General features: G+C 45.9%; 1 protein-coding gene across 1 annotated transcript; it reads right to left on the bottom strand.

Annotated features, from left to right (window-relative positions):
* Positions 1–7,464: 7,464 nt before the first annotated feature.
* On the bottom strand, positions 7,465–16,656 carry LOC309358598 (uncharacterized protein). The gene is made up of 6 exons (XM_081891941.1): positions 16,410–16,656; positions 13,732–14,052; positions 10,472–10,789; positions 8,300–8,398; positions 8,153–8,202; positions 7,465–7,581 (listed from the first exon to the last, which is right to left on the bottom strand). Exons 1-6 carry the CDS (start codon positions 16,450–16,452, stop codon positions 7,549–7,551), a joined length of 864 nt encoding a protein of 287 aa, XP_081748067.1. The 5' UTR covers positions 16,453–16,656; the 3' UTR covers positions 7,465–7,548.
* Between the last annotated feature and the right edge of the window lie 10,458 nt (positions 16,657–27,114).

The following is a 27,114-nucleotide window of genomic DNA, read 5'->3' on the forward strand; positions in this document are numbered from 1 at the left end:
AGGCTGACCTATCACAGGGCAGCTCCTATCAAGAAATAAAATTGCTTAAAACGGATTGGAAAAATGAGAAATGGACAGAATTCAAAAATGACCGATCGGGCCATCCCCAGGAAACAAGACAAGGGTGTTTCCTCAGCCATTCTGGGTGGTTCCCAATCAAGTGTGAAAAACAATACAGCATTAAATATTAAAATCTTCCCTAAACAGGGCTGCCTCCAGATGTCTTTTAAAGATAAGATAGCTGCTTATTTCCTTGACATCTGATGGGAGGACGTTCCACAGGGCGGGGGCCACTGCCAAGAAGGCCCTCTGCCTGGTTCCCTGTAACTTGGCTTCCGACAGTGAGGGAACCACCAGAAGGCCCTCAGAGCTGGTCCTCAGTGTCAGAGCAGAACGATGGGGGTGGAGTCGCTCCTTCAGGTAGACTGGACTGAGGCCATTTAGGGCTTTCAAGGTCAGCATCAACACTTTGAATTGTGCTTGGAAACATACTGGGAGCCAATGTAGGTCTTTCAAGACTGGTGTTATGTGGTCTCGGTGGCCGCTCCCTTTATGGAAGGTGTTCAGGAATTATTATTGTTGTTGTTGTTAATCATCAGGGCTTTTTTCATCTTCAGCCAGAGCTCACTGGAGCTCAGCTTCGCCACTTCTCAAGTGGGAACCATTGCCGTTCTAAGAGAAAAAGGGAGAAGTTTGTGGTGAGCTCCGACACCTCTTTTTCTAGAAAAATAGTACTGATGATAACGATGGTGATTACATTTACACCCCCTCTTTCCTTCAAGAGCCCAAGGTGGTGTACATCGTTCTTCTCCTCCCTCCCCTTTCATATCCCTCACAACAACCCTGTGAGGTAGGCTAGCTTGAGAGCAAGTGTCTGGCTTTCAAGATCACAACCAGTGAGCTTCATGGCCCTGTGGGAGGATTTGAACCCTGGTCTCTCCCAGACTAGGAAGCAGAGTAACACAAGGAGAGCCTGCTAGACCAAGCCAATGGCCCATCTATTCCAGCATCTATTCCACCCAGAAGGCAGAAGTTTAGATGAACTAGCTGTCCTTCTGGCATCAACATAAAGTCACCATCATGCTAGAGCCTTTAGCTGGCCCTGTTCATGGAAGCACAGAGAAAAGAAAGCGGAAACACAGAGTTCTAGGTGGCTCTTTGCGGTCCGGCTCTGGGTGACGCTGACCGCAGGGACGTCATGGGTCCCTGCTTATGAACCTCGGTTAGAGGCGCCTTCGGTTTAAAAAAATCCAAGCGCCGCCTGAGTCAATCTTTCTGTTCTTTTGGTTTTCTGCCCTTCTTGGTTTTGACACCCCCGAGCCCGTGTTCTTCACTTGCAAGAACAATAAAAACAGGAAGCAAAAGTTTGTGTGGCTTTGGCCTGGCCCCGCTTTATAGCTGCGACACTTCAGGTGTGAGGAGAATCGCCTCGCCTCTGGCAGCCAGGCCTGACAAGGCTCCCGGTGGCCCGGCGTTGTAAGCACAATGAGCAAATAAATTCAGCTGGGTGTCCCGAGAGAAAAGCTGAAAGGCAGGACAGGGCGGGAAAGACTAACGGATAAGAGAAAAGTGCCCTTTTGGTTTCATTCCAGCTGGATTTAGACACATCAAAGAAGCGATTCAGTTAAATGCGTTGCAGACTTTGTATGCAAAATCGTGTTGGCAAAAACAGGACTCCACAGCGCCATCTGGTGTCACAGTGTTATAATGCATAATATACAATGCAAGAATTTAAGGTCTCAAATATATAAATTAAATGTACAAGGCAAACACGTAGATAAATACAAAAACCATATGTCGGAAACAGTACAGGAAGACAGTCCTGAAACCATTTTGACTCTCCCAAACTGACCAAATGTTTCTCTGCAAGCAGGGAAGAACTGCAAAAAAACTCCGCATTGTCTCTGTGCTCACAAATCCTGCCTTAAGGGCACATTTAAGGTGTGAATAGGGTGAGCCTGTGACCTATATTCAGGAATTAAGTAGTTATAATAACAAAAGAGTGTCCAAAACCCAGATAATGCAATCAGGTAACTTGCCAGACAGGAGATAAACAACACACTCAGGATTGTGTTTTAGACTGTCCCCTGTGATGTATGTATGATGTTTCTGGGGGTGGTCTGGAGTTTGAGGGTGGGCAATTCCACAGCATCTTAAAAAGCAGAGACATCACCTTGCCAACAAAGGTCCATATAGTCAAAGCTATGGTTTTCCCAGTACTGATGTATGGAAGTGAGAGCTGGACCATAAAGAAGGCTGATCGCCGAAGAATGGATGCTTTTGAATTCTGGTGCTGGAGGAGACTCTGGAGAGTCCCATGGACTGCAAGAAGATCCAACCTCTCCATTCTTCAGGAAATCAGCTCTGAGTGCTCACTAGAAGGACAGATCCTGAAGCTGAGGCTCCAAAACTTTGGCCACCTCAGGAGAAGACTCACTGGAAAAGACCCTGATGTTGGGAAAGATGGAGGGCACAAGGAGAAGGGGACGGCAGAGGACGAGATGGTTGGACAGTGTTCTCAAAGCTACCAGCATGAGTTTGACAAAACTGCAGGAGGCAGTGGAAGACAGGAGGGCCTGGCGTGCTCTGGTCCATGGGGTCACGAAGAGTCAGACACGACTAAACGACTAAACAACAACAACATATAAGGGCGGGCACACCTTTGTTCTGGGTCCTTCTCCTCTCTCCTCCATGTGTGTGTGGGGGGAGCACCCTGTTGCAACAGTTCAATAAAGATCAGGCTTACCAGCTGCTTTGCTTCTCAATATTCTCTGTTGGCCTCTGTTCTCTTCTCTGACCGATGGAGAACCTACAAAAGGACTCTATAAGGGCTCTTGTGTACCCCGTAAGGAAATAAGGGCAGATTTTATTTACAACAATATAAAGCGCCCTTTCTTTGCCAAGGTAGCTGAGTCCTGTACTCACTTCGGCTGCACATATACTAAAATTGGAACGATACAGAGAAGATTAGCAATGTGGCTGAGTTCTCTGTTTCTTGTTTTCCCAGTCATAAGTTCAGTTTTCCACATTTCCACATCAATATGTAGTAGTAGTAAAAATAATAATAATAATTTTCCTCATGAAAATTCATGAAATGATCTTTGCTCAAAACATTGAAAAGCAAGCACAGCCTCAGAGTTTTTTTTTGCAGTCCTGTCTTTTAAAAACAAGCATCTATTCAGGTTTTTAGTATTGCTTTTTTTCTGTAATAAAGTTATTCTGCACTGTATCTTCCTTTAACTCGTTTAACCACACAGATGCTTTGGGCATTTCCCTATCTATTTTTTTGCTTTCGTTGCATCAGCCGCCATAACTCTCAAGGAGTTACCTCAGCCTGTTGCACAAAATGTCTTATTTAGTTCCCTCTCTTCACAGGCCTACACTTCATGGGTGATGCTTTTGCAAACGCCGAAGGAAGATTCACCTTCGATTGTTTGTTCCATGGACTTTCCAACTTGGTCCAACTTGCACTACGACTTCCATCATCCAGGACCACTGGTCCTGCTAGCAAGGGATGATGGGAGTTGTAGTCCAACAAGAAAAACAACAACATTTCTATTTTCATCGGAGAAATGTTGGAGGCTATTTTGGCATGATCCAGCAACTAATATCTTCCTACATTCTTCTGATGCCCTGCTCCTAAACCTGCCACTCTCTGATGTTGCTTGAAAAAGAAATGGCGAGCGAGATCTTAACTGCATTCATTTTGTTAACTAGCGTACAGTGGTACCTCGGGTTAAGTACTTAATTCGTTCTGGAGATCCATTCTTAACCTGAAACTGTTCTTAGCTAAAGCACCACTTTAGCTAATGAGGCCTCCTGCTGCCACTGCGCCGCCGCTGCCCGATTTCTGTTCTCATCCTGAAGCAAAGTTCTTAACCCGAGTTACTATTTCTGGGTTAGCGGAGTCTGTAACCTGAAGCGTATGTAACCTGTGGTACCACTGTATTGAAAACACCACCCACTTGTATAAAATATCTAGGTGGTGGTCTGCAATATATAAAAAACAACTGCAATAAACCAACAGAGCAATGGAAGTCCTGGATTCCTTGCCTATGGGGAAATATCCCTGATTCTCCTGTCTCTCTCCCTCGTTCACCTTCCAGCACAGACTGCCAATACTACAAAGCAGACCTGGTTGTCTCAGGTGTGATAGCGCTGCTTCTCCTCCTCCTCCTCCTGAGCTTCTCCTGTGTATGTGGCCTTTCCAGGCCAGGTAACAGCATCCTCAGGGACACATTCAGGGCATCCTGTCCCAGTATCTCTTTATGGCTTGGGGCTGTACACAACTCTCCCAGATTTGGAGATACTGCAAGCTCATCTCTAACTTGTTTTTGCAGAATTTGTGAGAGGACCTCAGCAGCCACGGGGGAGTTGCGGTTAAGGAGATGATGGTAATGTTCCTTCCAGCGCATTGCAATAGCTTCAACTCCTTGAAAGATTCCATCAATGGTGTCTCCGGAAAAATTTACACATCACTTGGGATGACAGGTGAACTAATACCAGTGTACTGGAAGAAGCAAAGATCACCAGTGTTGAAGCAATGATTCTTCAACATCAACTTCGTTGGACTGGTCAGGCTTCTGCGGAAGCCTGATGATCGTCTTCCAAAGCAACTACAGTGGTACCTTGGGTTAAGTACTTAATTTGTTCCGGAGGTCCGTTCTTAACCTGAAACTGTTCTTAACCTTAGGTACCACTTTAGCTAATGGGGCCTCCCGCTGCTGCCGCACAATTTCTGTTCTCATCCTGAAGCAAAGTTCTTAACCCGAGGTACTATTTCTGGATGAGCGGAGTCTGTAACCTGAAGCGTATGTAACCTGAATCGTATGTAACCCGAGGTACCTCTGTACTCTATTCCGAACTTAAAAATGGAAAGCGTAATGCTGGTGGTCAACAAAGGAGGTTTAAAGACTTTCTCAAGGCAAATCTAAAAAAATGTAGCATAAACACCAACAATTGGGAAACATTTGCCTGTGAGCACCTCAGTTGGAGAACAGCCTTTACCAAAGGTGTCATGGGCTTTGAAGACGCTCGAACTCAGTACGCAAGGGAGAAACGTGCTAAGAGGAAGGCACGCTTGGCAAAACCTTATTGTGATCAACTACTGCCCGGTAACCAATGTCCCCACTGTGGAAGGACGTGTGGATCCAGAATTGGCCTCCACAGTCACTTATGGACTCATTGTTAAAACCGTGTTTATGGAAGGCAATCTTACTCAGCTACGAGGGATCGCCGAAGGGAGATGGCTTAGGGCAAAGCAGCTGGGAACTTCAGCCTCCTGGACATCAGGGGCTGGATGAAGGAGGAATGATGGAGACCACACCCCCTCCTCCTGCACTTTCTGAGAAGAGGGAAACAGAATAGATTTAGAACAGTGGTTTGAGGAAGGTCACAGTTCAGAGGCTGCAGAGAGGAGAAGCTGGGAAATATTGGGAGAGGAGCAGGAAGAAGAAGCAGCAAAACCACCACCAGGGGAGAGATAGCTGGGGCGATGATGGGCGTTGGGAATTGTTACGGAAATTACGGGGGGAGGCACATCTTTAAAGTTGTTAAATGTTGCAAATATTATGCCTGAATGTATCCTTTCAACTTGACAGCTGACGGAAGTTATCTAGCTTTAAAAATAATATAAAAAATAATATAAAATTAATTCCTTTGCCAGTTTCCTCCATTCCAAAGCTATTTTCCCCTTGAAAAAGGACACCAGGAAGTTGCCAGAGGTGACAATTGCTGAGCTGATCGTTGGCCAATGAAAGCCTAATCCCATCACCAGACTTGCCAAGGGGTCCAGACATGCAAAGGAAGTTTTATTGTACTTTGGGTGGTGGGACTTTAGAGGTGTTTGCCTATGCTAATCTTATACCTTAAGGCTCCAATACTTTGGCCACCTCATGAGAAGAGAAGACTCCCTGGAAAAGACCCTGATGTTGGGAAAGATGGAGGGCACAAGGAGAAGGGGATGATGGAGGACAAGATGGTTGGACAGTGTTCTCGAAGCTACCAGCATGAGTTTGACCAAACTGCGGGAGGCAGTGGAAGACAGGAGTGCCTGATCCAGGGGGTCACGAAGAGTCAGACATGACTAAATGACTAAATAACAACAATCTTATACCTGAGTCTTGCCCTGACATGTCTGCTTATGCTAATCTTGTACCAAGGACTTGTCTGGACATGTTTGTCAAGGTTAAACTAGTGTAACCCCTGTCTACCCCTCCCCTTTGGTGACATGTCAGTGATGAAGCAATGATGCTGCACGAACTGTATTCTGGGATATGGTGGGGAAGTTTTAAAAGTCTTTGTCACCCCATCCTCATGGTTCAAAATTCCTCTTTGAACCTGTTGCGCCATAAAGTTTGGTCTACAGCTATTTGCTCCGGTTGGTGGCTGGACTCCTTCCTTTATTCGGGCTCTGCCCGACGAGCTGGGTGACTGAGCAGCCTCACACCTAGATTTTTCCGTAACAGGAGTCCACCCATGTCTGGAAGGCAACAGACGTTCTTCATCCCTAATACGCATGGAGCAGGTAAAGCAGCGTTTCTCAAACTTGCTGTTGCACTACAACTCCCATCATCCATGACTGCTGGTCCTGCTAGCTAGGGATGATGGGAGTTGTAGTCCAACAGCAAGTCTGAGAAAAACTGAACAGTTGTAGGGGAGATATCAAGGTCCTTCAGAGAGGGAAATCGCACAGGATTGCAAGGGGTTGAACCAGATGAGCTTTGGGGTCCCTTCCAAGTCTACAGCTCTATGATTCTCGGAAGCTGTGTCAGGCCATTGGCCCATATAGCTCCATATTGCCCACACGGGCTGGCAGCAGCTCTGGAGGGTCTCTCCCTGGAAATGCCATTGGGGAATGAACCTGGGGCCTTTTGCTTCCGATGCTCTGATGTTAAGGTACCAAGGGGTTGCTCCAGAGCAAGTAGGCAAATGCCTCCCTGCTTGGCTGTGAAGCCTTGCTTTTGATGCCAAAATAAACTTTCTCTGTGCAGAGCGCCACTCTCCTGTGGCTGGCTCATTCACTGGCAGAATCTGTGAGTGGGTGGTCCTTAAACCTTCCCCAGCAGAGAAGTTTCTTGACGCCCAATCTGCGCCTCCCCTCTCGGCGTGGAAGCCTACTGCGCAAGGAGGGCGTGGGTAACGGAGGACCTCTCTCCTCCCCGCTTTGCTCAGGCACCGCCTCGCCTCCCCCAAGCCCTGAAGCTCCTCTCTACTGGAGGCGTGGTTACTCTCCTCCGCTGAGGAGGTGCTGCTTCCCACAATCTTTGAGGGCTCTCTGTAATCCATCCGGCTTTCCCCCTCTCGCCCCTGAGCCGATGGCATTTCCCTGACATCTGAGCCACAATGCATGAGGCTATTCTTGAGAATGAGGACATTCATGGAGGAAACATCAAGTTTAATACAAGCATCAACATTCAGCAAGTGGGGAGGGAAATATATTAAACTTCTGGCATTTGATTGTCTTCCTTCTGTCTTCTGTCTCTCCTTCTAATAAATCCTTGCTTTTTTTAACCACTTGACTGTATCGATTGGTTTGAATGGGACTTTTCATTTCTTGCAACGAACTTCTGCATATTCGGTCTAGAACGGGAAATGGAAAAGCCAGAGGCCACTCAGTGTTTTTTTTAATTTTCTACATTTGCAAAAACAAAGTGCCGCCCCCCTTCTCTTGGACCAATTTAACATTTTGATTTTTTTTTTAAGCGATCTTGTTTTCCTGTGGTTATTAGTCAGTTTCACCTTGTGAGCCTTACGCACTTTCCGTTGCAAAAGCAACATTACAAAGTTATGACTATTGAAAAGTAATGCATTTTTTTTAAAAAAAGGAGCATTTTCACTAGATCAAAAAAGGAGTTTTTAAATTCAGGTTGTTACCCCTAGAATATTTTTCTTTTCCCAATAGTAGTTTATGACATTTAAAGGTCCAAAATAAAATAAAATAATAAAACAAAACAAAACAGGACTGTACCAGCAATTAAGAGCACATCCTTTCACAATGTCTGTTTTCAACTTCTGTTTATGGTTTTTATTGTACGGTTCTATACTTTTATCGCTGTAAACCGCTTTTATATATTCTTTATGACACAGCGGTGTACAGTTTTTTAAATAAATCAATCAATAAAAACTTCACTATGCAGGGATAATGAGTTACCTGTGGGATCTCCCTCATGGGCAGTCGATTTACTGGTGCATCTGCATTCCCTGGGAAGAGAAACGGGACAAGAAGAAGAAACGTTAACCAGAAGGAAAACCTGAGGAACATATCCGCATGATGCTGTTCATTCTCCAAAGGCATTACCTCCAGATCGAAGTTTTCTGCAGAGCAGGACCAAAGGGGGAATCAGCAGGACGATGACTAAACTGGGTATTCCAATCAGCAATATGTTCCTGCAGTCCTCTGCAAGAGGAGAGGTGGAAGAGAGAGGAAGAAAAAGGGGGTCAGTGACTGCAGAGGCTGGAGGACCAGTCTAGGACAAAGGGGAGAGCAAGTTAATCTATGGAACTCTCTTCCACAAGAGGCAGGGAAGGCCACCAACTTGGAGCACTTTAAAAGGGGAGTCATTCTGGACTCACAGCTGCCCATGGAGGCGCAGGTCAATTCTATGTCCAGGGCAGCTGTCTACCAGCTCCACCTGGTACGCAGGCTGAGACCCTCCCTGCCCGCAGACTGTCTCGCCAGAATGGTGCATGCTCTGGTTATCTCCCGCATGGACTACTGCAATGCGCTCTACGTGGGGCTTCCTTTGAAGGTGACCCGGAAACTACAACTAATCCAGAATGTGGCAGCTGGACTGGTGACTGGGAGCGGCCGCTGAGACCACATAACACCAGTCCTGAAAGACCTACATTGGTTCCCAGTACATTTCCGAGCACAATTCAAAGTGTTGGTGCTGACCTTTAAAGCCCTAAATGGCCTCTGTCCAGTATACCTCGTCTGTACCCCCATCGTTCTGAGGTCCAGCTCTGAGGGCCTTCTGGTGGTTCCCTCACTGCAAGAAGCCAAGTTACAGGGAGCCAGGCAGAGGGCCTTCTCGGTAGTGGCGCCCGCCCTGTGGAACGCCCTCCCACCAGATGTCAAAGAGAAGAACTACTACCAGACCTTTAGAAGACATCTGAAGGCAGCCCTGTTTAGGGAAGCTTTTAATGTTTGATGTTTTATTGTTTCTTTTACTATTCTGTTGGGAGCCACCTAGAGTAGCTGGGGAAACCCAGCCAGATGGACAGGGTATAAATAATAAATTATTATTATTATTCCCTCCCTGTGAGAAGTGAGATTACAGGGAACCAGGCAGAGGGCCTTCTCAGTGGTGGCGCCCGCCCTGTGGAACGCCCTCCCATCATACGTCAAGGAAATAAATAACTATCTGACTTTTAGAAGACATCTGAAGGCAGCCGCATTTAGGGAAGTTTTCAATGTTTTATGTTTTAGTGTGTTTTTAAAATTCTGTTGGGAGCGACGTAGAGTAGCTGGGGAAACCCAGCCAGATGGGCAGGGTATGAATAATAAATGATGATGATGATGATGATGATGATGAAAGAAGACTAGGTAGGTGCACAGAGGAGAAAGCTATTGATGGCTACTAGCCACAGTGGCTATGCTCTGTCGGCCCAGTTGGAGCAGCAGTGCTGGAAACCACAGGAGGGGAGAGTTGCTCTCACGTTCAGCTCCTAACTACAGTGGTACCTCGGGTTACATACACTTCAGGTTACAGACTCCGCTAACCCAGAAATAGTACCTCGGGTTAAGAACTTTGCTTCAGGATGAGAACAGAAATCGTGGCAACAGCAGGAGGCCCCATTAGCTAAAGTGGTGCTTCAGGTTAAGAACAGTTTCAGGTTAAGAACGGACCTCCGGAACGAATTAAGTACTTAACCCGAGGTACCACTGTACTGGTTTCCCCTTAGGGCATCTGTTTGGCCACTGTGATGACAGACTGCTAGGCTAGATGGGCCCCCTTTGGCCTGAGGCAGCCGACACTTCTTACGTGTGTGTTTATATGTAAATAAAGTAGATTAGCCAAAATGCTGAGTTGCTGAGGTCTGTCACGCAAGCTGCGAAGACTCTGCGGATCCCTAAGTGTGCCGATCTCTGTTGGCGTCGGTTGCTGCGATGTTCGGGCAGAAGAAAGCTTTTGAAGCTCCTGAACAATTGGCCAGGAGGGAGGGAACATGCCAGTCGGGCACGTGTCTCTGCAAAGGTCCTACTCAAGTGTAGGACGAGCTCCTGACAGAATCTTGATAAACTCAGTAGGTTAGCTGGGTAATTTTAGACTCTGGAATTAAGGGTTGGGTTTGGAGACCCTTCTAGAAAGCCTGCTTGGTGGGGGCCCAGGCTTCTGCAACACCCCAATAAAGCCATGTCCTGATGGCCCCACAGAAAAGGTCTGTGCCCTTGCCAATTCTCACCACTTAGGGAAATGGGGTCCATGGGAAAACTACAAGCTGAACTAGCTATTTGGTTACAAGGTACCTTGGGTTGTAGACACTGTGTTCGAAGGGACCTCTGCACTGATGTTTCTTCTCCCCTGGTCTGAACAGGAATAAGCCATCCCTTGGCTCCATCTCTCTGGAGGAATCAGCTTCAGACTCCAAACGGTGAAGGCTCCTTCCCCATCGATCACCTCACCATCCTTCCGGTCCTGAGAGGTTTCCCCACCAATATCCCAGGAGAAAGTAGCCTCATCAGGGTTTGCTTCAATCAGGAGGCAGAGGAGGGGAAGGTGGTGGGAGAGCTCCGTGTCTTCTGCAGCGGAAGGAGCAAGGAGGGAAAGTCTTGGCCCAGAAGTCCCTAGGAGAGAAGGAGAATCGCATGAGAATGGCTCCTCAGATCTTTATCTTAATCCCTCTCGTAGGTTTCATGAGGGTGACATGGCTCCTCAACAAACTAGACCCAATAAACAGCCATCCCAATGACCATTGCAGGAGTTAGAGGGTTGGACTAGGGCCTGGAAGAGACCTGGGTTCAAATCTCCACTCAGGAAGCTCGCTTTGGGCTGGTCTCAGCCTAGCCTCCCTCACAGGTTGTTGTGGGGATCAGTGAGGATCAGCTGAACCAAGTGCAATACCTGGAGCTCCTTAGAGAAAAAAGTGGGGGTGTAAATGCAATAATAAATAAATAAATAAAGCAAATGCTACAGACCCTAATCTAAATCTAAGCCATAGTTGCTTAAGCCTAGCCCTACCGATATCTATTAGTAGTACAGTTGAACCTTGGTTTTCGAACAGCTCCTGAACGCCACAACCCCAGAAGTGACTGTTCCGGTTTTCAAACGCTCTTTGGAACCCAAACGTCTGATGGGTCTTCCGCGGCTTCCAATTGGCTGCAGGAGCTTCCTGCAGCCAATCAGAAGCTGCGCTTTGGTTTCCGAATGTTGTGGAAGTCGAACGAACTTCCGGAATGGATCCTGTTTGACTTCCAAGGTACGACTGTATTGGTATTACAGTAGTACCTCTGGTTGCGAACGGGATCCATTCCGGAGCCCCGTTTGCAACATGAGCAGAACGCAAGCCACGTCTGCGCGTGAACAGGTCGCAATTTGCTGCTTCTGCGCATGCACGTGACGTCATTTCGAGCATCTGCGCATGCACGAGCTGCGAAACCCGGAAGTAACCCTTTCTGGTACTTCCGGGTCGCCACAGGACGCAACCTAAAAATGCTCAACTTGAAGCAAACGTAACATGAGGTATGACTGTAATAGTCATATTAATACATTTATTTCTTGCCCTGCACCAGCAGGTCCCAGAATGGAGCTAACGATTTGCTAGAGTGAGGCATAGCTACCCTCAGATGGCAGATATGGGGGGGCAACCCCCTCCCTGCCATCCCCTCACCCCGTCTCCTAAGGCAGACTGCCTTGCACACGGGGGGACAGCCAGTTCTGCGTCCGGGGCTTAAATGAAATCCCAGTGTCAACCCAGTTGGATTCTGTATGTGGAAGGAGAAGGTGCTATCTTGTTTTCTTGCCTCAGGTGGCTGTGAAAGCAGGAGAAATGAGAATGGGAGCTTCACACTGGCTCCAAGTGGTTTCAGACCAGATTCCCTTCAGAATCTATTTCAGAGGCTCCGTTGAGATGTCCACCTGCAACATCAATTGTGGGTGGCTCCCACAACTGTGGAAGCCAACGGAGACCAGGCACATGCCCCCCTCTCTCGCAAATTTTAAGCAGGCCCAAAAGGCTTATCTGGTTCTCTACTGGGCTGTGGGGGGGGCTAAACGGGACTTTCAAACCGGATGCTGTGTTTATAAGGCGTTATTTCCTTTTGTTTTATTGCACAATGCGTCCCCTTCAAGTGCCACACGTTTGTGTGGTTCTGCGGAGACAGAGGACAGTGGGAAAAAGCCCCTCGAAAAGTCAAGCGCAGCCACTTTTACTTTCGAGAGAGGAAACCGGTCACAATGGAGACGGTCTGTTGAAAGGAAGCTGAAAGGGCGAGTCACTTAAGATACGATCGCTTCTGGCTGCTCACCATGATCACAAAATAAAATCAAACAAACACTCCGCAGATCAAGAAAGCATCAATTTTCTGCAGCTGTTTCAAATGTTTGGGAAAACCCAGGCGTATGGAAAACCATTTTGGAAGTGGGTTGGTTGTGGGGTTTTTTGCTGAAGTTTGTAAAAAGATGGCTCAGAAAGTGGTTTTAAAGCTCAGCAACTTTGCGAAAGGAAATCTTGTGTCTGGATTTTCACTTCCTGAAATATGGCAACCCTGTCTTCATCCTCCACCCAGTAAGAGGCGTTATCGCAGTTCAATGGCACATTTCAGCCAGGCAAAAGCATTTAAACTGGGGGGTGGAGCAGACACAGCGAGGGGTGTTGACCTGAAGGGGGCAGGGCATGGTCAGTGTGGGAACATGGCCTGTGGGGGTCTGCCCAGGCCCTGAGAGTGAGGAGCCTAGACGCAACATTCCCACACCCCGGGCCTGACGTTTCCCATCCCTGCCACTGAAGATGCCAGTATGGTTAAACAGCAGTGTCACGAAAGCTAAAAACAAAAAAGGCAAGAGAGCTTGTTTAAAGTAGTGGAAGCTGCATCCAGACATGGATTGGAGCAGGGTGGAGAGAGACCCACAAAGCAAAATTAACAGAAGGTTTGGGGAGCAAAATGCTTAACAGGTTAGGACAAACAAATAAAAATGTCTTTAAATATATCTGCGGCAGGAAACCAGGCAGACAGGCAGTTGCAGCAGATAACAAAGCTGTGAAAGGATTAACTAAAATGTGTTGGGGAGAAACTCTATTATTTTGTGGGTCTTCACTTGAGGAGATATTGGGCAGTTATTTGTGTGCTGTTCTTTGAAACTTGCTAGCGGCCTATGGCAGGGACGCGGGTGGCCTAGGACTTGCCGATTAGAAGGTCGGCGGTTCGAATCCCCGCGACGGGGTGAGCTCCCGTTGCTCGGTCCCTGCTCCTGCCAACCTAGCAGTTTGAAAGCACGTCAAAGTGCAAACAGATAAATAGGTACCACTCCGGTGGAAGGTAAACGGCATTCCGTGTGCTGCTCTGGTTCGCCAGAAGTGGCTTAGTCATGCTGGCCACATGATCCGGAAGCTGTACATCGGCTCCCTCGGCCAATAAAGCGAGATGAGCACCACAACCCCAAGTTGGCCACAACTGGACCTAATGGTCAGGGGTCCCTTTACCTTTAGGGGCCTATGGCAGGTTTGCAAGTGGACTGGGTGTATATTAAATAAACAACAAGAGCATTTGACATCTGCTGAGCTACTCACCTAAGACGATCAGCCTCACCCCACTCAGGAAGGTGACTTTCTGAGCCATAGCTCCAGCACAGTAATACACCCCAGAATCTCTTCCCTGGACGTTGTGTTGGGTCAGATTCACTTGGCTTGAGGTTTTTGCTCCTGGTTTTTGAGTGGTATAAATATCTTCAATCTTACGCAGTCCCCCTTCCTGTTCCTCTTTGTACCAGCTCACTACCGACACAAAAGTTCCTTCTGGAATGTTGCAGCTGATGTTGACAGTGGCTCCAGAAGGTGCTGAGATCCTTGCCAGCGTCTGTGGGATTTCGGTGATCCCCTGTGATCCAGCAGCTGCAGCAGGGAAGCAAAGGGATGTGTGGTTGGTCCTATTTGGTTGGTCCCACTAAACAGAAAACCAAGATGACCACCCCATGACTATAAAACATTTTTAAAATAGGGTGCGTATGAGAGACCTGTTTGCTGCTTCCCCCTTTCCCTGCCCCTGTCTGGGTTGTCACTTGAGGGAGGGGTAAGATACAGAAGGATTATTAAACCTCAATAAAAGGATGCACACTCAGAAATTGATTTCTCTCAGACATGTTGAATTTTTCAACTTCCGGAAATGAGGGGTGCTGAAAAGTTGTAACATAACTTGAGAATGCAAAAGATATTTAGGTTAAATTAATATAATTTAGCTTTGCTTGGTAAGTAAAATAATTGCCAAGCACATGAAGTTATATTTATTATTATTAATCATTTGCTGCTGCTGCTGTTAATTCAGCATCACCTGACATTTTCAGAAGGAAAAATTTAAAGTATTTGGTTTTCCAAAAGCAGTTTATGTGCTTCTTCATCATACGTAGCCTTACGAAGCTAAATGTTGTCTGGTCACAAAAATAATGGCAGATTTGAATTCTCCACACACACCAAAACATATTTTTAAAACCCCTCACTGAAGAATTTGCAAAAATTAAGTTTTACTCCCTAAAATTAGAAGCACTGCGGGTGTCACATAGCATCACAAATTTTACATTACATAATTAGCAACTACTATAATTCCAAGCCGATTTCTTGTGGGGAGCAATTACCCTGCCAAACAAGCGTGCTTAAGAAGCTTTATAAACTGAGAGCTGCAAAAAGAAAACCAACCTCCTTTTTGCTCCTTTGGGAAGGAGACATGTCAGTCAAGTTCCTAAACCAGGTTCCGAATAAGAAACTTCAAATGTTTATTCAATGTGCGCAGAGATAAATATGCTTTACTGATTACTGAAACTGAATCAGTAGATTGTACTATATAGAATTAAATATGTGTTTCTTTTTGCCAATTTAGAAGACATGACATCACGAAATATAAGATACGCTCATCGTTTAATTGAAGCGCATCTTGCTATTTGTCAAGACTCTGCTGAAGATTTGAGGTGGGAGAGAAGTTTGTTCAGCTTTCATTTCAATGGGAACCAACCTAATTTGTGCTTCCTGAAAACATAAACAGATTGAAACACAGCATTCCTACAAAATTCACTTTAATCTGAATATTTCAGGGTAGCTGTCCAACCCAAAAGTGTGCAGCTATTAGTGAAAACAATGTGAAAACAAAGCTACGTTATGTTATGGGAAATTGCTTGCAAAATTGTTCACAAATACGCATGTGTTATACAACCGGCATTGGTATTATTAATTCACATCACAAATTTTGGACCGTGGGTCTTTGGCGACTGTCAATTTCATGCATTTTAACGGCAGGCATGCCTATTCTTTAACCAGTACTTGAGGCATCCAAGCAAAGCTTTACTTAATGCCCGAGGTAAGGTGGAATATTTGTGGCACACTTTTCTTTTTTGCTTTAAAAATGGGAATGTAAGAACACAAACATTCTGATTTGAATAAGCTCTAAAAAAAATTAAGCTATAATGATTTGGACTGCAGGTATTCAAGGGTTTTGCAAACTGTCCTGCTTGAAAAACGTTTCATAAAGTGAAAATATCTAAACAGCAGAGTTCCAATGATCGATCGATCGAACGATCTATCTATCTATCTATCTATCTATCTATCTATCTATCTGTTGGGCATTATTTTAATTCTTACATAAACACTGAGGCACATGGTTGTTCGGTACTGTATATGTAAATATCTGGCTCATGTATGCCTATGCAGAACATTTATACTTAAACAATGATAGAAGGCACAGGTGGATAATTTCAGGATTGGACCCAAAAGTGTGCAATTAGTGAAAACAAAGCTACATTATGTTATGGGAAATTGCTTGCAAAAAGCCAGATATTTTGCAAAATTGTTCACAAATATGCATGTGTTATACAAAGAGGTATATATTATGGGAAATGCTTGTGAAAATGGATAAATATTTCAATACAGCCTTTTAACAAACATTTGCAAATTGATGCAAAGATGTGGCAAAAAGCAGGTTTTTTGGGAAGGGATGACAAACTGAAGGAAGGCAAAACCAAATGGTTTGTCCATTGCTGGTGAAGACAGGCAATTTTACTCATGTTTTTATTCAAAAAAAATCCATGCACGCTACAATCCTATAAATATTTACTCAGAAATAAGTCTCACTGTGTTCAATGCTGCTTGCTCCCTAAGAAGGGATCTTAGGACTGCAGTCTTAAAAGCAGAACCAATATATAAAATCCATCGAAACCTCATATCACCATGAATCATTAAACTGATCAGTTTCCAGAAATACTTACTGCGTAGAGAAAGTAGCATGATCCCAAGAAATGATACAAACATTTCCTGGTTCTGTGCAATCCTTCGTTGGGCGAGGGTGAAATGTTGGGATTCTGTGACGAATTCCGTTTGAGCGAAGCCGGCAAAATCCAGAGAAGGTTGTTGAAATAGGATGCTAGATTGCTTTTCTCCTCAACCACGAAAGCAGGAAGATGTGGACTAGTGCTTTGCTCTCCAGTGCAGCAAACCCAAACCTTCCCACAATTTTCATCAAAAAAATATATTTATGAAACAGAAAACCATTTGGTGCTCCCAAACACTGACCAACCTGCGCTGCAGAGGCAACCTAAATTTGCCAAATAATAGAGCCGGCTTTTAATCTTCAGAGACGCGTGGGACAAAACCTGAGAGCTAAGCTCTGGGATTCAAAATCCGGTGCAGCAAACCCAAATCTTCCCCCAGTTTTCATCAAAAAATAGATTTATTTTTGGGGCGCTTCCAAACACCTGCCAATCTGGGCTGCAGAGACAACCCAAATCTGCCTATCGAAACCTGATAGCTAAGCTTAGGGATTCAAAACTGTACCAGGGGCATCAAAACTGAGCTGGAGTGCTGCTGTAGGTTTGACGTCTCAAATAATTCAGGTTCAGTGGTGGTTCTGTTGAATTCAGGTTGCTGATTCCCCCTCGCTGTCTGCCTGGGAGACAGACAGTGACCTTTCTCAGTGGCTCCATCCCCACCTTGAACCGCCCACAGGGAGGTGTTTCTTTACAAAAAGCTGGGGCCACACGACTAGACCTCTTCCTTGAAGCAGCAGATCAGATGCAGGTTAGGGGTCAGGGAGGGGGTTGCTTTAGTGACGGGGGGGGGGAGCGCTACAGCGAGGATGGTTCCAGCTGCACAATCGTTCACCAGAAGCAACAAATAATAATAATAATTTATTCTTTGTGCCCTGCCCATCTGGCTGGGCTTCCCCAGCCACTCTGGGCGGCTTCCAGCCAAGATTAAAAATACATTCAAATGTCACACATTAAAAGCTTCCCTGAACAGGGCTGCCTACAGATGTCTTCTAAATGTCAGGTAGTTGTTTATCTCTTTGACATCTGATGGGTCAAAGAATATACACAGCCGAGAGAGGTTGCAAGAGGATGGTACATTTCTGAGAAAGTGGAAGTTGCTTTTTGTGTCTCTGGAAATTAAAACGTTTGAGAATTTCTAGAAGATGCATGCCATAACTGCATACCATATATCTTGATTTATTTATTTTTACATTTCATATATTATTTGCTTCAATGGTTCTTATTTCACTTATGTGCATTGTTAATAATAATAATAATAATACTTTTATTATTTGTATGCTGGCCATCTGACTGGGTTGCCTAAGTACATTGCTTAAAAGGTGGAATTGCTATGAGAAGTAGTGTTTAGCTTTTAATCTGGAATTGGTAATGTACATACATTTAACTATGGATTCTTTTCTGTTGAGATATATAAATTGCTTAGTGGTTTGTGTTGAAATATGAAGAAACATATAAGTTGAATTAAGGGAGTAAATGAAAGAAAAGTGGAGGATCGTATTTATTTTATTTCTATCAAGCTTTCATAGCCTGACTTTCTGAGCTTGCTCTGGTTCAGGGGGTCACGAAGAGTTGGACATGACTAAACGACTAAACAACAACATTTTTAACTCCTAAGCCTGAAGGTCAAGACCGATTTGTATGTGTGTGTGTGATTTGCAAGCCATTCTCTGAATCCTTTTTGGCTGAAGGGAGACATTTAAAAAAGGAGAGCTTTAGATTTTTTAAAAAAATGAAAAATCCACTCCTTTGCTCTGCAGAGAGCCTGCTTAATGTTATTTCAGAAGGCAAGGTGAGGTGATGGGTTGCTGTTGGCGTTGGGCTGGGATCTGAATGTCCCTGAGGCGTCTGTGGGCATTTCTGACGCAAGTCTATGCACCTCAAAACCTGAGCCGGTTTAAGTTGTATTATTGTGGCTCTCACATATACAGGAGAAGGAAACCGCACAAAGATAGAGGTAGCTTTGGTCAAGATATTTATACTTTTCTGAGCAACAGTGGAAAAAGAAACCCTGAATTGTTTGCACTGAACAAATAAACAAAAGATAAGGTAGAGAAGAATGAGGTTTCCGTTGCCTACTTCCAAAATCTCCCCAAGCCCTGCGTTTGATTACAGAAGAAGGGGCACAAACAAGAGTTGCCAACTTTTCCTCCTGGCAAGGCTCCTCTGCCTTGAACAGCTGTGTGAGAAGCAGAAATTGATTAGTGGGTACTTTGTTTTTATTAAAGATTTCTTAGTCTACAAAACAACAACAACCCTGCATTGTCTCTTTTTTCAGGCTGTGTTTCCTGCAGATCCATTTTCATTTGTTGTGAGACATAGTGTTGCATGCAGTGTTAGGTTGGGAAGAAAAGAGGGGGGAAGAGGGGGAGGGGGAATGGTGAGTGGGGTGGGTTTGTGTCAGCGTCACTTGTGTGGGTTCTCTTACTACTCACTTGTTACATTTCCTTGGTGGTGAGAGAGGTTGGGGTGTCCTTACGGTGTGGTTCTGGGGTTACGTTTTCCCCTTCTGCTTCTCTGCTCGCCCTGAAGCTGTTGTTAACGGAGAAATCTGAGGGCTCCCTTGGATAAAAAACAAGGACACCAGCCAGGAATACCAGAGCAAAACAGCAGCCAGTAGGCTTGGTCTTTATTGAAGACTGTCGCGACAGGACTCCCACCTGCCACACGGTGGAACAAGAGGGAAGCCCCAAACAAAAGAGCCCCAAAACTTTTATTAGCTGCTAATCCCCATGTTGGACGCGGGTGGCGCTGTGAGTTAAACCACAGAGCCTAGGACTTGCCGATCAGAAGGTCGGCGGTTCGAATCTCCATGACAGGGTGAGCTCCTGTTGCTCAGTCCCTGCTCCTGCCAACCTAGCAGTTCGAAAGCACATCAAAGTGCAAATAGATAAATAGGTACCGCTCCAGCGGGAAGGTAAACAGCATTTCCGTGCGCTGCTCTGGTTTGCCAGAAGTGGCTTAGTCATGCTGGCCACATGACCCGGAAGCTGTACGCCGGCTCCCTCGGCTAGTAAAGCAAGATGAGCGCCGCAACCCCAGAATTGGCTACGACTGGACCTAATGGTCAGGGGTCCCTTTACCTTTAATCCCCATGTTACACCCCCCCAACTACATCACTAATACATCATGGTTACATCATGAAAGGGGAGGTCAGGTGGCAGTAATCTGAGCATCCTGGACCCTGCCCCATGGTTCTCCTTGCCCTCCACCAAACACCCATCAAGTGTAACAAAAGAGATATTTACATTTCCCCGTTTCCCAGCCAAGTAAATCACACCCTTTTGTCTTCATCTGGGTTTGTTAGTTCTGGAATGGCTACCTGTCTGGCACTCAGGTATCAGGATGCCAGGGATTATCACTCAGGCAGAGGGGCTGCTGAGGAGCTGACCTCACATGTCTATATGAATTTCTGAAGTTTTCCCAGTGAGCCAGTAAAGGTAAAGGTAAAGAAAAATATTGCATAGGAACCTGGAATGTAAGAACCATGAACCTGGGTAAGTTGGAGGTGGTCAAAAATGAGATGGCAAGAATAAATATTGACATCCTGGGCATCAGTGAACTAAAATGGACGGGAATGGGTGAATTCAGTTTGGATGACCATCATATCTACTACTGTGGGCAAGAAACCCGTAAAAGAAATGGAGTGGCCCTCATAGTCAACAAAAGAGTGGCAAAAGCTGTACTGGGATGCAATCTCAAAAATGATAGAATGATCTCGATACGAATCCAAGGCAGACCTTTTAACATCACAGTAATCCAAGTTTATGCACCAACTACTTGTGCTGAAGAAACTGAAATTGACCAATTCTATGAAGACTTACAAGACCTTATAGAAGTGACACCAAAGAAGGATGTTCTTCTCATTATAGGGGATTGGAATGCTAAAGTAGGGAGTCAAGAGATAAAAGGAACAACTGGCAAGTTTGGCCTTGGAGATCAAAACGAAGCAGGGCAAAGGCTAATAGAGTTCTGTCAAGAGAACAGGCTGGTCATCACAAACACGCTTTTCCAACAACATAAGAGACGACTCTACACATGGACATCACCAGATGGGCAGCATCGAAATCAGATTGATTATATTCTCTGCAGCCAAAGATGGAGAAGCTCTATACAGTCAGCAAAAACAAGACCTGGAGCTGACTGTGGCTCAGATCATCAGCTTCTTATAGCGAAATTCAAGCTTAAACTGAAGAAAGTAGGAAAAACCACTGGGCCGGTAAGATACAATCTAAGTCAAATCCCTTATGAATACACAGTGGAAGTGAGGAACAGGTTTAAGGATTTAGATTTGGTGGACAGAATGCCTGAAGAACTATGGATGGAGGCTCGTAACATTATACAGGAGGCAGCAACGAAAACCATCCCAATGAAAAGGAAATGCAAGAAAGCAAAGTGGCTGTCCAATGAGGCCTTACAAATAGCGGGGGAGAGAAGGCAAGCAAAATGCGTGGGAGATGGTGAAAGATACAGGAAATTGAATGCAGATTTCAAAGAATAGGAAGGAGAGACAAGAAGACCTTCTTAAACGAGCAATGCAAAGAAATAGAGGAAAGCAATAGAATGGGAAGAACCAGAGATCTGTTCAAGAAAATTGGAGATATGAAAGGAACATTTCGTACAAAGATTTCCATAATAAAGGACAAAAGTGGAAAGGACCTAACAGAAGCAGAAGACATCAAGAAGAGGTGGCAAGAATACACAGAGGAATTATACCAGAAAGAAATGGATGTCCCGTATACCCCAGGTAGTGTGGTTGCTGACCTTGAGCCAGACATCCTGGAAAGTGAAGTCAAATGGGCCTTAGAAAGCACTGCAAATAACAAGGCCAGCGGAAGTGATGGTATTCCAGCTGAACTATTTAAAATTTTAAAAGATGATGCTGTTAAGGTGCTACACTCAATATGCCAGCAAGTTTGGAAAACTCAGCAGTGGCCAGAAGATTGGAGAAGATCAGTCTACATCCCAATCCCAAAGAAGGGCAGTGCCAAAGAATGCTCCAACTACCGCACAATTGCACTCATTTCACACGCTAGCAAGGTTATGCTTAAAATTCTACAAGGAAGGCTCAAGCAGTATGTGGACCGAGAACTCCCAGAAGTGCAAGCTGGATTTAGAAGAGGCAGAGGAACCAGAGACCAAATTGCAAACATGCGCTGGATTATGGAGAAAGCTAGAGAGTTCCAGAAAGACATCTACTTCTGCTTCATTGACTATGCAAAAGCCTTTGACTGTGTCGACCACGGCAAACTATGGCAAGTTCTTAAAGAAATGGGAGTGCCAGATCACCTCATCTGTCTCCTGAGAAATCTCTATGTGGGACAAGAAGCTACAGTTAGAACTGGATATGGAACAACTGATTGGTTCAAAATTGGGAAAGGAGTACGACAAGGCTGTATTTTGTCTCCCTGCTTATTTAACTTATATGCAGAATTCATCATGCGAAAGGCTGGGCTGGATGAATCCCTAGCCGGAATTAAGATTACCGGAAGAAATATCAACAACCTCAGATATGCAGATGACACAACCTTGATGGCAGAAAGTGAGGAGGAATTAAAGAACCTTTTAATGAGGGTGAAAGAGGAGAGCGCAAAATATGGTCTGAAGCTCAACATCAAAAAAACGAAGATCATGGCCACTGGTCCCATCACCTCCTGGCAAATAGAAGGGGAAGAAATGGAGGTAGTGAGAGATTTTACTTTCTTGGGCTCAATGATCACTGCAGATGGTGACAGCAGCCACAAAATTAAAAGACGCCTGCTTCTTGGGAGAAGGGCAATGACAGGCCTAGACAGCATCTTGAGAAGTAGAGACATCACCTTGCCAACAAAGGTTCGTATAGTTAAAGCTATGGTTTTCCCAGTAGTGATGTATGGAAGTGAGAGCTGGACCATAAAGAAGGCTGATCGCCGAAGAATTGATGCTTTTGAATTATGGTGCTGGAGGAGACTCTGGAGAGTCCCATGGACTGCAAGAAGATCAAACCTCTCCATACTGAAGGAAATCAACCCTGAGTGCTCACTGGAAGGACAGATTGTGAAGCTGAGGCTCCAGTACTTTGGCCACCTCATGAGAAGAGAAGACTCCCTGGAGAAGACCCTGATGTTGGGAAAGATGGAGGGCACAAGGAGAAGGGGACGGCAGAGGACGAGATGGTTGGATAGTGTTTTCAAGGTTACCAGCATGAGTTTGACCAAACTGCGGGAGGCAGTGGAGGACAGAGGTGCCTGGCGTTCTCTGGTCCATGGGGTCACGAAGAGTCGGACACGACTAAATGACTAAACAACAACAACAAAGGGACCCATGACCATTAGGTCCAGTCGTGGCCGACTCTGGGGTTGCGGCGCTCATCTCGCTTTATTGGCCGAGGGAGCCGGTATACAGCTTCCGGGTCATGTGGCCAGCATGACTAAGCCGCTTCTGGCAAACCAGAGCAGCACACGGAAATGCCGTTTACCTTCCCGCTGGTGCAGTACCTATTTATCTACTTGCACTTTGACGTGCTTCCGAACTGCTAGGTGGGCAGGAGCAGGGACTGAGCAACGGGAGCTCACCCTGTTGCAGGGATTCGAACCGCCAACTTTCTGATCGGCAAGTCCTAGGCTCTGTGGTTTAACCCACAGCGCCACCCGCGGTCCTTTTAGTGAGCCAGTACATAGATACATTTTGTATCATGCAGCAAAGGCCCTTTGAATAGATAGGAAGAAACTCTGATGGGGTATTTTGTGGGGACAAATCACAAAAGTCACAAAAGTGATTGTGCTGATTTTGGTAGTGGGCTGCATCTGCATGATATCTGCTGGAGGGGCAACCCCCCAAAACCTATACATAAATTCCTGCAACACTGTTCAAGGTGCAGGAGCCTTGCGAGGGAAAGGGGAAGTTGGCCTTCAGCTGGCCTGGTGCAAAAGGGGACTAGTAGGCAAACTAAGACCCAGGGGCCGGATCCAGCCCAATTGCCTTCTAAATCCGGCCCGTGGACGGTCCGGGAATCAGCATGTTTTTACATGAGTAGAATGTGTCCTTTTATTTAAAATGCATCTCTGTGTCATTTAGTCCGGCCTCCCACAAGATCTGAGGGACAGTGGTTTGGCCCCCTGCTGAAAATGTTTGCTGACCCCTGGATGCTAACTGCAGAAGCATACCCTCCAACATTTATCTGATGAAAACAGGGACGTCCCATTCCATAATTATAATTTTACTATTTATACCCCACACATCTTACTGGGCTGCCCCAGCCATTCTGGGCAGCTTGCAACATACATAAAAACATGATAAACCCAGTGGTACCTCGGGTTACAGACGTTTCAGGTTACAGACTCAGAAACCCAGAAATAGTACCTCTTGTTAAGAACTTTGCTTCAGGATGAGAACAGAAATCGTGCTCCGGCAGCGCGTTGGCAGCAGGAGGCCCCATTAGCTAAAGTGGTGCTTCAGGTTAAGAACAGTTTCAGGTTAAGTACAGACCTCCAAAACGAATTAAGTACTTAACCTGAGGTACCACTGTACTGTTTTAAAAAACCCTTCCTTATACAGGATTGCCTTCAGGGGTCGGATAACTCCATACCCTCCAACACTTCTCCGTTGAAAATAGGGATGCCGTAATGAAAAGTGGGACGTTCCGGGATCAAATCAGAAACTGTGATGGCTTCTGTAAATCAGGGACTGTCTCTGGAAAATAGGGACACTTGGAGGGTCTGCAGAAGAGGCGAGTTTCGTCACACTTTTTGCCATCCCTAGGGCTCCAGGAAATGTCACACGAGCACACGAGCTTCCTTCATTTATAACACTATTAAATCAGGGGTTCCCAAATTTTTTGGAGTCACATCCCCCTTGGAGGAGGAATGATGGCTGGGAGGAGCACAGACAGAAGAAACGCCATGGTGCATCTGCAGCAGCACAACCAGCACAGCCTTCATCTGCCTCCGCTGCAACAAAACATGTCTCTCCCCCATCGGTCTCTACAGCCACAGATAGCGCTGCAAACTTCCAATGGTTTGGCTTCACCTGCAAAGACACACTCCTCCGTGGTCTCCCAAGATAGCCAGATGCCAAAGGCAACAAGAGGATTTGGAAAGAAGGAGTCACAGGCTTACAATCTGTTCCAGCCATCCAGATGTTGTTCAGTTCCCCAATTGATGACATGGCCAATTGGCCAGAAATGATAATAGAAGTGAGCTACAGTTGCCACCAGGACGCAGTGGCGCTGTGGTCTAAACCACTGAGCCTCTTGGGCTTGCCGATCGGAAGGTTGGCGGTTCGAATCCCCGCGATGGGGTGAGCTCCCGTTGCTCGGTCCCTGCTCCTGCCAACCTAGCAATTCGAAAGCACATCAAAGTGCAAGTAGATAAATAGGTACCGCTCCGGCGGGAAGGTAAATGGCATTTCCGTGTGCTGCTCTGGTTCGCCAGAAGTGGCTTAGTCCTGCTGGCCACATGACCCAGAAAAACTGTCTGTGGACAAACGCTGGCTCCCTCGGCCAGTAAAGCGAGATGAGCGCCGCAACCCCAGAGTCCTTCACAACTGGACTTAACTGTCAGGTGTCCTTTACCTTTACCTTATAGTTGCCATCATCTGAGATGCCCACCCCTGATTCAGATTAACTTGCCAGCTTGGCAAAGCTCATGAGGACTAGCCCCATGCCAAAAATCATTTGGGCTAGGCTTACCTAGAAAAGCACAGGGGCGTGTTTGTTCTCTGATGGCCTTTTTCATCTGTCTCCCCCTCCCCCAGCTGAAAACAGGAAACCAGGCTTCTAGCCTGCCATTTCAGAGTTATATTTAGGCTGAAGTTGTCCATCTATGCGGTTGAAACAGACCGCAGCTACGTTCGAGGTCCTGCGCCTCAAACCAGATAGAGGCACCCTTGGTAAATGCCACGCTTCTGCCTGAGACAACCTTTCTGTTCTTTTTGTCTTGGGTTGTGTTTGTGTCTTTTTACTTGTTGAGGTTGGATAAAATAAGTTAGAATGCTGAAATAATAACCTATAATGAAACATAAATAATAATGAATAAAATACAGTGAGCAATTTTAATAGACATGTAAATATGCAGATAATTTATAATGCCAAGTAAATCGAAAACCTTTCCTTTCCACCACTGAATTCATGGAGATCATCTCCTTTTGCCCATGCTTACCAGCGGGAAGGTAAACAGCGTTTCCGTGTGCGGCTCTGGCTCGGCAGAGCAGCGATGTCACGCTGGCCATGTGACCCGGAAGTGTCTTTGGACAGCACTGGCCCCTGGCCTCTTGAGTGAGATGGGCGCACAACCTCAGAGTCTGTCAAGACTGGCCTGTACGGGCAGGGGTACCTTTACCTTACCTTTAACCAGAGTATATTGAGAAGCAAAGTGGCTAGTAAGCCTGATCTTTATTCAAGGAACTGTTGCAACAGGGTCCCTACTCACCACATGCAGGAGGGAGGTGGAACCCTGAACAAGCCCTTATATAGACTCTTGAAGTTGCCCACCTTGTAGTCCAAGACCACCCCCTAAAACATCATGCATACATCACAGAAGGAGGCGGTCTACAGCAGAAATCCTGTCTGCCAGGATACCTGATAATGGTCACTGGTTGCATTACCTGCGCAGCCTGGCCATTCTTTTGTGATGGTTAACTCTTAATTCCCGAATGCAGGTCACAGGCTCACCCTGTTCTCATACAGATACACCCTTAAGACAGGATTTGCGAGCAAAAAGAAAATGGGAAGGCTTTCCCCATTTGTCTCCCTTACTGCAGAGGAATATTTGAGGTCATTGGGAGAGTCAAAATGGCTTCAGGATTGCTCTCCCGTGCTATTTCAGACACACGGTTCATATATTTAGATATCCGTGCATTTATGAATATTTATTCTATATTTGAGACCTTAAAATTCTTACAACATGGTTGAAGAAGCTGGGTACAGTGGTACCTCTGGTTACGTACTTAATTCGTTCTGGAGGTCCGTTCTTAACATGAAACTGTTCTTAACCTGAGGTACCACTTTAGCTAATGGGGCCTCCAGCTGCCACCACACCGCTGTCTCACTATTTATGTTCTCATCTTGAAGCAAAGTTCTTAACCTGAGGTACTACTTCCGGGTTAGCAGTGTTTGTAACCTGAAGCGTTTGTAACCCGGGGTACCACTGTATGTTTAGCCTGGAAAAGAGGAGACTGAGTGGAGATATAGCCATTTTGAAATATCTCAAGGGCTGTTACATGGAAGATGGAGCCAGCTTGTTTCCTCTTGCTCTGGAGGGGAGGACTCGAACCCATGGCTTCAAGTTACAAGAAAGGAGATTCCGACTAAACATCACAAAGAACTTTCTGACAGTAAGAGCTGTTTGCCAGTGGAATGGACTCTGTCAGGAGGCGGCAAACCTTCCTTGGAGATTTTAAAGCAGAAGTTTGGTGGCCGTCTGCCAGGAATTCTCCAGCTGTGATTTCTGCTTTGCCGGGGGTTGGTCTAGATGACCCTCAGGGTCCCTTCCGACTCTACAATTCTCTGGCTAGATGCTAAGCCCACATTTTATCCTATATATTCGCCACAACAGCAGAGGAGGCAGGAGAGGGAACGGGATTTTGATGGCTAGTGATGGGCAACGCAAAGACCCCTTTTGGCTGAGCCAAGGAAAAATCGCTTAGAGTATAGGTAGGCAAACTAAGGCCC

Source organism: Podarcis melisellensis, assembly GCF_964234715.1.
Source record: "Podarcis melisellensis genome assembly, chromosome: 16".
Lineage (NCBI taxonomy): Eukaryota > Metazoa > Chordata > Lepidosauria > Squamata > Lacertidae > Podarcis > Podarcis melisellensis.